The following is a 12,625-nucleotide window of genomic DNA, read 5'->3' as shown; positions in this document are numbered from 1 at the left end:
TTTTGCATTATATCAATGCACCGTGATTCAATTTTTATTTGTATTCTGTACAATAAGTATTGCCGATGCGGCCGATTTATATGCAAAATAATTCTTTTATTTTTCACATACTATTTAACAACCGTGTCGGTAACTGAGTTTCGTGAGCCTTCTAATATCGTTGTACTTTTGTGTATCTACTGCAGGCATGATATCCATATATGATAACACAAAGTTATTATCACTTATTAATTTATACACTTTTATTTTTTTTATTATTATCATTGTTGTTTCATTTTACTTTATCATTGTATTAATTGTTTAATTTTTTTTAAATATCTATACGCTTTTTTTTTTAATATCTCACGTAAGGCAAGTTTCAAATAACATCGATAAATACAGGTCAGACACTGGTATAAAAATAAAACGAGACATGAACCTTGACTTATCGCGGATGGTAAATAACAATTGCCAGCATAAGGATTAGAAAAAGAAAAGGTAAATAAACGAGGATGTATGAAAATAGAAAATATGTATTGTACAAAATTTATACATACTTGCATTTAAACATTTTGTTATTGTAATTATTTTGTCGCACGTATTGTCAGTGGAATATCAAATATTGTATTTCTAATTGCGCTTAATAATCTACATTTCATTAAAAATTTGGATGTATGTTACAATACTTATAAGTTATATATCTCGATTTTCTATTATTATTATCATTTTTTTTTAACCGTAAGAAAATAATATCAGACTTACAAGAGATAATTCATTATAAAATACAAGAGACACGTATACGTGGTGTTTTATTCTAAAACATGAAGAAGGAAAAAAAACGTAACACCACAAAACGTAAACCACAAAACAATTTAGAGTCCTTTCCTAAAATAAATTGAAGAAACACAGCAAATGCTGGTAGCAAAATTTTCAATAATAGATATACCTTAAATAATGAAACAACGAAAACAATTCCTGAAAAAAAATGCATTTTATCATTTATCATCTAATAAAATGTCTTTCCATGCATTTCTAAACTCGCTCTTGCACTATTATAAGTATCAGCATTAATAAATCCTTATCGTCGCGTTACTTCTCAACTTTACTGGCGGTTTTTTCGTCGTATTGAACGGACGGCACCATGGGTGGTTTGAAACCGTATTCCATCTTCGACTGCCTAAAACTCCCGGCATACTGTCCCGGTTGTCTGGTTCTCCTCAAACCGCCGATGGTAGTCGTTGTCGGTGACTGAGTGACACTCGTGGAGAACAGGCTTGGTTTCACGACCGGAAAAAGCGGTTTTACCTGCGAGACCAAGGCCTTGCGTGGCGATAGCGAGCCTATGTTTTTAATTACATTGTCTTTCTCCACGAGATTGTAGACGATTTGCCGTCTGAAGGATACCGGTAACATCGCGTATGACGGCGACGATCGCAGCAACACCGTATGCTGAGCAGCAAACTTTTTTGGCACTATCATCAGCCGCATGTTGTTTGGTAAATGCGTCGCTGCGGGAACGTGATACTTATCGCCGCCGTCGTCGAGCTGCCCGTATGAACCGGACGGGAGCTTAGCGTAGGGATCGCCGTAAAATTGTGAGGCGTTCGATTCGATGTCGTAGCTGAGATCCTCATCGGCAAAAATCTGCGGTCTTTGTTGATACTTGTGTTTTGTCTCAACCGAACCGTCCGTACGAGGAGGTCGTGACGATACGACTACCGGTTTCTCCACGCTCTTCTCGATCCCCTGCGCTAATTGTTCCAACGATGGTCGCTCGATCGCCGCATGCACCGGTCGTTCGATCGAATAAATCATGGGAGACCTGAAGTGCAGTGGCGACGGAGGTTGCAGTCGTTGCACCATGTACGGTACCCTCTTCTCGATCACGCTGTGGATCGGATAGAGATGCGGCACACGGATTTGCTTCTCCACCAGCCGGTCGACCGGCACAGGATACGGTATTTGCACCTTCTTCTCGATCACCTTCTCCATCTGAACCGGCACACGGACAACCTTCTCGATCGGCCGCGGGATCGGCACTAAGAATCCCGCATCCACCGATGCCCCGTTCGGAATAATTTTGAGAAGGAGCTGTTCTTGCGGTCTTCTCGCTTCCGATTGGACCGGGTGACTGATCACCGATGGCGGTTCCTGATACGATACAGCCGTTGTTGCGTACGGTTTCACGAACTCGTCCGTTACTTCGTGTCTTGTGGGATTCTCGGCGAGCTTATAGCGCAGAGTCGCGTTGTTGTCCATATTGTTCAGGATGTGACGTGCGTTGGACGATTGCTCATACAACGTCTTGTCGAACTGATTCACGAGCAACAACTCAGGCCTCGCTTCCTCATATCGCAACGGCGTCTTAAGGCTGCTGTCAACGGGTGGTTGATTACTCGCTGAGTACTCCGGTTTGCCGACATCATCCTCGAGAACATTGTACTCTTGCCGGTTGTACGCGGAAGCCGCGTGCCCCTTGATGACGGGCTTCTCGTTGTTACCTGCAAAAAGGACGGAAGTCGGCAATATCAACATATTGTCTGCCGCATTCCTTTGCTCGCCGGGTGAAAATCAGCAATTTGTAGTTAATACTTCGATCATGACGAACCGCGGTATTACTCGCATACGGTGAGCATTAGACCGGTAATACCGCGAATGTTAATTTGAGTTTTTCTCCTAATATCGTGAAAGTAGAGGCTTTCTTTGACACACCCGATTATTGAGAACTTGGTATATTTTTATCGAGAAAAAATATCCGATAAGAAGAACTCAATCTCAGAATGACAAACACCGTGATTATTTTAACTGTCGTGTGACAATCGCTATCGCTAGTCTGTATGAATGTTCATATTTTGTCGAAATAAATAAAAATTATCAAATTTCCAAGTGTTGTTGCATAAGAGAGTTACGCATAAGTGAAAATTGATGTTGGCAATTTCGCTGCAATCGAGTCGAATGAAAATCGAATGAGATCAACAAACAGAGAAGTATTATTAGAGAATAATACCGAAATCTCATTCGCGTGGATATTTGGAGCAAACAGGCCACATACTACCTGGAGGAAAATAAGGAAGAAAGGTTAGCTGTTGCTGAGATTTAATTAACTCTATAATTAGTCTGAGTAAGAATACTTTCCCTATAATTTGTAGATTTTCGTTTACGGCCTATACGCTAAAATTATATGTCAAATTATAACTCATATCCTAGGTGAAACAGAAAATCATGTAAGAATGACGTCAAAATGACGTGAAAATGATGATAAAAAAACTCATTTCAAAACAGCTCTCGATCATTTTCCTATCACTTTGACGTCATTTTTTTTTTATCTGAGATCTTTTTAATCGTCTTAATCGATAAATAAAATAGCTGGCATTATGTGATAGCCCATCAAATCGATCTTTTCGTTAATGCTTCTCTATTTATATCTAAAATTCTAAGGCTCAATTTGCGAGTTTGTTTTTCTTATAATTATACCTTGGTAAGCGTCATAATTTAATCGCGATTCCAAGCGCCCGTCTTGATCGTACGGCTGTCTCAATCTCTGTGCGTTCCCGATGCTGTTCGTCTCGATGACACCGAGATGCGCGGTCTGCTGGATGTATTCCACGGGATAATGGATCTCATGTACCGGCGCGGTGTGATACAGCTCGACGGACTTTTGAATCTCGACGGAATTATCCGGCGGCTTTTGCGTAACGACCTCGATTGCTCTTTCTCCTTCGTTGTGTTGAACATTCTCGTCTTTATACCTGACAGTCGAGTGGTTCCCATTGTTCTCGACGAGTCCCACTAAACGTTGCTGTAAATCCTCCCGGAAGTAGTCCTTCGTTTCTGTCGCGGCGGAAAGCTCGTCAGCCTCGTTCACTAGAGTAATACCGACCTGCAAAGGTTTCAGCATGAGCGAAGAAACCGTTATACTATTGGAAGCTGCCGTCTTGGAACTTCTGGTGTTGATCTCCGGAGCTCCGATATCCTCTAGCTGTATGAACGCTTCTGACGGACTACTCCCGTCCGTATAATCAACTGTCGAGTCTTGAGCCTTCCGCGCGGGTAAGTCGGCTACCACGATGGGACCCGAGAACTTGGTTAGCTGTAACGAGGGGCTGATCTCTACGGATATTGACGTCACGGCGTTTCCCGACTTCTCGGTAGGCATTACTTCAACTTGTTTCGATGTATCCTCGTTATGCGCTCGTGACGAGCGGATTTGCGGGTCCGGGAGATACTCGAACACGATGTCGTTTTCGAGGACTGAAGTGCCGTTCGACGAGCCCTCCGTCGAGTTCCTGAGGTGTGGGTTTCCACCGAGATTCTTCGGTCCGGTAATTTTCTTAGGATCTTTAGAATTGTCGGACGAATCGCTTTTCTTTCTCAATGCGAGCACTGAAGGTTTCCGAGTGCTCGGCACATGGATCTTCTTCTGGTTATTTTCCTCTTTAAAGGGCGAAACGGCGATGATAGTCTTCCGGAAACTCATATAGTCGCCACTTGGTCGGTCGTTGTTCGTTTTGAACCGTCCGGCGATTATCCGTTCATCCGGTGGAACTCTCTGTCCGAAAGCGCTTTCTACGAGGAGCACGTCCTCTTCGGGTATCGCGTATCCGTCGCCGGGCCGCTCTCGAAACGAGTATCTGTCGGTCGTCTCGGTGAGCGGTGTCTGAGCGTAAACCGATTCTCCCGACGAGGCGGGATCGATCGTGGAAACGCCATTCGATCCGCTCGTACTCTCCGCGCAAGTCACTGATCTACTTAATTCAGTGGGACTGTCGCTCGAACGGTCCTCGATGCCGATCTGTTCAATGCTTCTTTTCTTTATGCTGCGCGTCACGTAAGGCTGCGCTATTTGCTTCACCAGCGAATCACGAAATTCGACAGCCTGGAAAAATCGCACGACATATCAGCGCAGCCGCATGGAAAAAAAATAGATTTGTTGATTCGACAAATTTATAAATGCTAAACAAAATGAACTATAGGATATCTGGAATACTCGTTGAACAAGCATTTTCTTCTTTTCTTTCTATCCCGCCTGAACTTACTTATTCAATCTTTTTCAACTCTTTCTGTGAGATCCCTATGTTTATATCTGTCGACCTGACAAGAAAACAAAACACTCGACTGTTTCTGAACGTTATGGATTTCCAAACGGAGCAAAACGCAATGACCCAGAAGATTTTGCAGAGAAGAAGAGCGCCGACAGACGTGTTGTTCTGATTGCTCCGAGATAACAGTGTCATCGTATCTCCACGAGTGAAAAACTAGCTAGCAAAGTCTGCCAGCCACGTGTTCTACTTTGCAAGTAAATTCGCTCTACCGCGAGTTTCGTTCAGGATAGAGAGGTTCAAAAATTTGAACTGTGCCACCGCTTAGTTTTTCGGAGGAATGTTTCGCGATAGTTTGTTGGACAAGTATTTGTCATTATCAGGGGAAATCAGTCGGCTATCGATGTAAAGTGCTCGCTGTATTGAGCGGACACACCCATTAAAAAGAATTCTCCTATCTTTTCTCGTCGTAATCTCGCCCGACTACCGCGATGGTGGCGGCCGTTTCTACTTCTCCGCTTCTCGGGGAGATCGGCAGCAACGGACGTTCGAAATAACGCATCTGGCCGATCTGGCCATACTTGCAAGGTGAGAGAAAGGTGCAGTCACGGTACCGACACCGATCTCCCTTTCTCCCGTGCCGTTCGAGTAGGAGAAGAAGAAAGGAGAAACGGGAAAGATGCGTCGCATTCTTGAACCGCATTTACGCAAAAGAAAAACCAGTGAGAGTCACATAAATCCCGATGGTCCAGCGAGAACGAAGCGGACAGCTCGAAGAGACGCGCGGGGTACGTGTCGCCTCGATTCATTCATCGACTTGCCCTTTACTTTCCCTTCGTGCTTGGAGTTTTAATTCTTTTTCTTCCCCCGCCCTCTTTTTTTTCTTTTTAACAAAATCTGATATGTTTTTAACCTTGTTCGTTAAATGTAGAGTGAAATTTTATAGGAAATAAGATATTTTGTCTTTCGTTTACTCTTAAAAAAAGTTTAGCGAAATCCATTAAACTTTTCTGACGCTTGTGCGTACATTCAAATGCATTAAGTTTTTTTTTTACATAACACTGTTTGCAAAAATATAACAAATATTATTGCGAATAAATGTTAAACATTCTCCAACAAAAAAGAGGAAGAAAGAGAAGAGAAATCTTATTGTACAATCGACAGACGTATCGCATTTATGTTGTCTCAAAATTAGATCATATCCTTCAGACTTTAATGAATTTGTATATGAAGAGATTAAAGATCTTCCAATAAGTAAATTCTCACGGACAGCCGCTAGTGGATTCTCACTTTTTTCTAAGAGAATAATATTATCATGATCCCTTTTAATTCCTTCTTTTTTTCCTATTTTCCTCGATATTTAAGTCTCTTTTGCATTTCTACTGATATTTGGTCTGCTTTGAATGATATTCCCTATGAACTGCAAAAACCGGCAAGTGCTTGAGCATATAACGAATTTTTGTGCATGGATACGTGAACATTACGAATAAATCAAGATGTAATCACGACCACCGCTCGGAAATACGTATAACGTGTGTAAAAAGAAAAAAAACACTTTAAAACGAATAGCAACGAGGGGCAGTATTGATTTTTAATCGAATCTCCTACAGTGTTCAATTACACACATCACTGGTCAGTCAATTCGTTTCTCGCAAATTTGCGTGACATTGGATAACGCGTGTGTGTGTGTGTGTGTGTGCTCACGCGTGCGGCAATGCATTTTATCGGAACAACGGTATCCTATCGGGGGAACGAATTCACGTCCGTGTGTGGCCACTTTCACTGACGAGTTTCCTTTTAACGCGATGAAGAAAACATATACCCGACCCGTTTGGCGCTTCGCCGCTGTTGTTGTCGCGTTTTACCTTGTCCATGACAACGAACACTCTACAGTCTCGGCATTTATACAATAACTTTGTATTCATTTCACCCGGGTACGCTTGAACTAATGCACGCTATTAATCCGTTCGCTCACGCAACTCGCATCTGTACACACGTATCGCGCATTTTTGCCGTTTAATCGACGCTGAATGTCGTTATTTTGCTTGAGAGCAAAATTCAACAACTTTCACGTTACTATAAGAGATCGTTCACTTTCAAATTGCTGATGAATGGCGATTTACTGTAAAATGTAATGATATTTTGATTTTCCATTTCACTAGAATCTTTGATAGATTTTTCTAATCGATTTCGCTTGAAAAAAAAACAACGACAACTTCATAATATGTTATAAAGTGCAGAAGACACAAATTTCCGCATTATTTGTTCCTCTTACCGACGAATTCCTAGCGGGGAAAGCGAATAAATGCTCGATAAGAAAATGTCCAGTGTGTATGATGGAAATGGAAAATTCTGTTTTTTTTTCTTTCTGTTTCACTAAACTATACGGCATTCATCCCGGTTTACGCCAGCTATAATTCATCTCGGGTCCGTCGCGCCTATACGTAAAGTAGCACTTGAATGACGCGCCGCAAGTAGATCGAGGTTAAAGATTTCTATATTTCAAGGTTAAGGATGTTTGTCGATTCGTCAAAGCTCTAGGACTTGCTTTTAATCGCATGTGAATCGGAGTGAAAGAAGGAAAGAATATTTGGACCGCGCGTTTTGATCATTTGCGACATCACTTTCTCCGTTCTATATTAGGATTTCCTCAGACGAATATTACACTCGTGAAAAGTTGCCACTGATGAGCCGTATGTACATGTTTGTATGATTTTTATGATGATTTATATGATTTTCGTTTAATTAATATTTGTCTTATTAAATTTTTCTTTTTTTTTTATTATGCAGTACTAAATTCTTCGAATTTACCTTTTCGTCGCTAAAATCCGCGACGTTAGATTCTGAGGACGTTGTTACGATTGCCGTCCATATAACAAGTGCAACCTGTAAAGAATAATAGCGATTTGTCTCGTAAGTAAAAATATTAATAATAATTACATAATATGTATAAATGTATAAAAATATATTATTGAATATTCAATAACATAATAACGTATTATTTCTATAATAATAGTAATAATAATAAAAACTCAACAATAATATTTCAATAATAATAAAAAAATATAAGTATGGAAACGATAAATCATGTAATACATGGAAATGCTTTTATCAAAAATTGTTCCTTTCGTTATCATATTTATTTATACAAGATGGCCCGAAGGTCGATTATCGAACTGTTAAAAATTCATGACGATTTTTTTCCTTTTTTTTATAGATAATGAATGTTTGAAATTATTGTAAACTGTATCTTAGGGGATTCGAAGCAGTAACTGATTTTTGGGCCATCTTTTTATATTAAAAATATCCGGAATAAACAATGAGTTCGATCTGTCGGTTAATATCATAAACGAGACAGATAGGAAAAAAGCAAAAGTTAATATAACTCACAGCGTAGAGTCGCATATCTTCTGCCGTTAACTCATCAATCAGCAAGAGCGTTGCTGAAATGAGAGGTTTTCTTTCGTGTTATCCGGTCGATGAATTTCCGCTCTTCTCAAAGCTCTGCGATCCGGGATCTATGTTCTCGATGATCGACGTATATGCGGGTACCCGGTGCACGCACTTTGCAACGAAACAGTGTACTACTTCGTCCCGATGTGATACACTTGACTTAAGCCGAAGCTCCAGTTATCCCCACACTGGTAAACGAGAAGCCGGTCACTAGCAACCACCTACAAAATCCTGCCAACATCCACGATGTATACCTGAACGTCGCATACGTTGCTTACCTGACGACGGCTGGAGGATATGAGAGAGGGACCAGGAAGCCAGGAGTAGAGGAAGAGGCAAAAGCAGTCGTGGAGGATAAGTGACTTGGAGAGGGAGACACTTAATGGCACTCTTACGTACCGATAGTAATGGCTCCACAACGCGATGTATTTCGCCGTAGTGTAGAATCATTAATACTTGAAGAAGTATTTTATATAGCCGTGAATGAAGAGAGGAGGGGAAAATTAAAAGAATAGAAGAAAAATAGGGTGGAAATTGAACTAGTCAAAGAGTGATGTTGTGCCTTTATTGATTTTGGCATTTATCGTAATGAAACGTCTCGTTTGCACAAATTCTCATCATCTTACGGTCATCAGTAGCGAAACACGAGGCCGTGAAAGTGACATTGGCCATTCGAAGGAGGGATTTTAATGACTCTTCGATTTTACTCTCTTTCATTCTCGAGTGTTATGCGCGCCGTTACACTTACGGCGTTTGATTTCACAGAAATAATTAAATTGAAATTCTTTGAATAGATCCAGTACAAAACGAAAGGTTGTTCAAAACGTCACACATGTCGAAAAAGATTTATATGCACGCAGAAAGACATATAAATGAGGTATATTGTACGCGAAGCTTGCTTCGTTATGGAGAATCGTACGTATCGTTCGAAAAAACAAATAGCACTACTTTTTTTTTTTTAAAGTGAATCAAGTATACGCGCCCTTGTTTTATCTTTATAAAAAAATACAAACAAAAATCAGACTAAGAAATGTTATTGAAAAAAAATATATATATTATTGAAACTATCTTATTCAGAACAACTGTATTCGCGACTATAAAAGAGAGTTCATGTGTTTAGATTATATATCTGTAGCTAAATTAAACAAACACATATCTAAAATAAATTACATTCAAAATAGTTAAATAGTAAGTGTTACACACAGAACTTGGTTGTTGGTATCTGTCGTAACAATCCTTTTAGATCAATTCAAAATATGTCTCAGCGATCGGCTAATGTTTTTATATTACAAAGATTTTGTATATATGTTTTAGTAGATCATAAGATAAAGGAAATACGTCGATTGTATACTGTCGTATTGCATGTGTCTAGTTCGTAGATAGTTTTGTATTTATTACGATTACAATGTCAGACACAGCGACCACAAGAAATTAGGAAGTTGCAGAGAAAGAGCGACACTTCCGTTCAATGTTAGAACTTCAATGAGTTAGTTTTTGTCGGTAAGAGTGGATAACACAATAACAACTGATCCATAGTGGGTAATTAAAGTTTCTGGAGGTCGGTAAGTTACCAGGGTCGGTAAATTCCTACGAGTAAGTCTCCGAGATCGATAAGTTCCGAAAATCGGTAAGTTACCAGGGTCCATACGTTTCCGGAGGGCGGTAAATTTCTTTATTGTGCATCGCGTAGGCAGAGTGAGGTTCAAGGATTTCAATTTTTGGATAGATTCAAGTAAGCATGGGACCCTGGTGCTCAATTTTTTACGTAAATTTAGGGACAGTACGCTAGATTCAACATACCGAAGACATGCAGAGGCGCTATCTGTTGCGGTCTCAGCCCTATTAATACGTCGACAAACCTTTTTCATGACGGCCGAAGCTGCGATTTGAATTCTCCGCTGCTGCGATCCGACGAAGATACTGCGCTGTGTTGACATTCCCGATGACGGCCTTCACGTGAGATAATCCTTTTCGGTGAAGAACATAACGAACGTACGACACTTGCCCGACACTCCCGACCGGATGCACTTTCCGCGCTTGTTTATTTACCACGACGGTACTCGCCGCGCGAGACGAGACGAGGCTCACATTCGACGTTCTCATCGGACGCGTTAATTCGCAGAGGAAGCTCGCACTTTCGGCCCGAAAACGACGAGAAGCACGGGACGAGCGGTCGGCGTCTCGCGCTAGCCATTTTTTAACTGACCACTCGTAATGAACAGATTCCGATTCTCGAAGTACGAATATGAGCGAACTTCACTCGATACCGCCGACCAGTGGTTCGGCGAAACACTTGATTTTGGCAGTATTTTTGGCGGTATCTCGCTACGACAAGTACGCTAGACTTAATTTCTGCACTTGCGACGGCATTTCGCATGAAAAACCTTCCCTCCGGAGGTACGGAAACGTGAAAAGCAGCGGGTTGAACTTTCGATCGCCATAATGGCCTGATCGCGACATTGTTCGGCTGACACACTTCGTCCCGCGATTTCGGGCATTTACCCGCTTCTCGGGACTGTTTTATCACGATACATTGCTACGACAAATGTACGTACCTTGCATTCGGCACTTTCAGCGGCGGTAACTGATTTTCAGACCGGCTAAAATCGCGCGAAACACAGGACGAGCTTTCGAACGCCGTTCCCGTCGCGATCGCCCCGGCATAACTGACCGACGTAACTGACGTTTGCGATAATTGTAAATCTCGATGTATCGAAGCACTCGATGTTTGACAGCCAATCCCGGTTCGTTCTTAAATTTATTGAAACTGAACCCTTGACACTGAATAAATTTCTAAATGATGTCCAGAAGAGAGGTTTATTTCTTTTTTTAAGATATCTTTCAGACATCTTTAGAAAGTTTTTTAGAAATTTCTTCCGTCTAGGATAATCCAAAATATATGCAAGATGACTCGATTCTAATATTTGTAAGTAAAATTAAAATTAAAATAAATCGCATAAGAAATATGTAATCGGCACGTGTCTAAAGTGGGCTTTATTTATACAACATTGAGCGACCAGACATGAGTGTCGATTTTGGTGCATTTCATTTCGAAGATATTTAGTTTTACAAGGAAATAAGTTATATATATGACTGCACAAACATCAATATATATATAAAACGTTTACAATATTAGAATGTCCTCATTTAGAATCGTTTAGAATTGTTAGTAATTGTTAGTAGAATTGTAACAAGTTTAATATGTTCGAAACAAATATGATATTTCTCCCAAATGTGTTTTCAACTTACTTCCCGATGTTTTCTCTTCAAAATACACACGATAGCTTTCGCAAAATAGCCTTCTCAAGATCAAGAACTGTCCTGTCATGTGGTGGAACCTATGAATGAAAGCAAAATTATATTATTAGGACAATTGATCAATTCAAATAAACCAACATATAATAGATAAATTATTATAAACATCTCAAACATTAACACTACTGCAAGTTTTGGCAATTATCAATGATTTTGGAATAAAGTTATACCTTGCCCTTATGCAACAGCAATCTGTGATGTGAGCTCCTCTATCCTAATATTTGAAAGTAATCCAGAGAGAAGTGAATCACTTTCAATAATATCCTCTACCTTAGTCTCTGCTACCTTAGTCAGTCGTATCAATTCTTGATGACAATGTTATGAGTAGTTTCAGGCTTTGCTGTATCAGAATACAATTCTTCTAAAATATCTCTTATTGTATCTTTTAATTGTGAGTCTTCCGCAATATTATATGGTTTACGATGTTCATTTATTTATCTCCGTCTCCTAGAAAACATATTTTAATTAGTTTGACAAAATTGTTCACTGTCTCTTAATAGGTTGTCTTTTGTTAATATACTGACGTATTATACATGTCAAGTTTGTGGACAGTTTTGTATTTTTCACGATTTTCGCGAAGCGGTTTTAATCTCAGACACAGCTTCCATAACAAATTAAGAAGTTAAAAAAATGTCAATACGAGAGGGCGCCTACTGTATCTTCGAAGCAATAAATAGGTTTGATCTGTGTTTCATTACGAATACCTTGTGTAATCTCAAAAATCTGAAGTAGCTTGGCATCAAGAATTGCAAAAATATCAACTACTGGGACTTAGACAAAATATCAGAAGCGCTTACGGAGTTATTTGATATCTCAGGTTGTGAGGAAATCACTGAGAG

General features: G+C 40.1%; 1 protein-coding gene and 1 long non-coding RNA gene across 2 annotated transcripts; both read right to left on the bottom strand.

The window, feature by feature from the left end:
• Nucleotides 1-1,008: 1,008 nt before the first annotated feature.
• On the bottom strand, nt 1,009-8,778 carry LOC106751655. The gene is made up of 4 exons (XM_014632620.1): nt 8,409-8,778; nt 7,830-7,904; nt 3,454-4,855; nt 1,009-2,480 (listed from the first exon to the last, which is right to left on the bottom strand). Exons 1-4 carry the CDS (start codon nt 8,421-8,423, stop codon nt 1,069-1,071), a joined length of 2,904 nt encoding a protein of 967 aa, XP_014488106.1. The 5' UTR covers nt 8,424-8,778; the 3' UTR covers nt 1,009-1,068.
• Nucleotides 8,779-11,452: 2,674 nt separating this feature from the next.
• On the bottom strand, nt 11,453-12,625 carry LOC106751653. The gene is made up of 3 exons (XR_001375082.1): nt 12,584-12,625; nt 11,957-12,233; nt 11,453-11,809 (listed from the first exon to the last, which is right to left on the bottom strand). It is a non-coding gene; the product is annotated as an uncharacterized LOC106751653 (long non-coding RNA).

The sequence above is a fragment of the Dinoponera quadriceps genome, unplaced genomic scaffold (assembly GCF_001313825.1).
Source record: "Dinoponera quadriceps isolate SergipeBrazil2010 unplaced genomic scaffold, ASM131382v1 scaffold115, whole genome shotgun sequence".
Taxonomy (NCBI): Eukaryota; Metazoa; Arthropoda; class Insecta; order Hymenoptera; family Formicidae; genus Dinoponera; species Dinoponera quadriceps.
The sequence above is the reverse complement of the archived record's forward strand: the minus strand, read 5'-3'. Positions and strand labels throughout refer to the sequence as shown.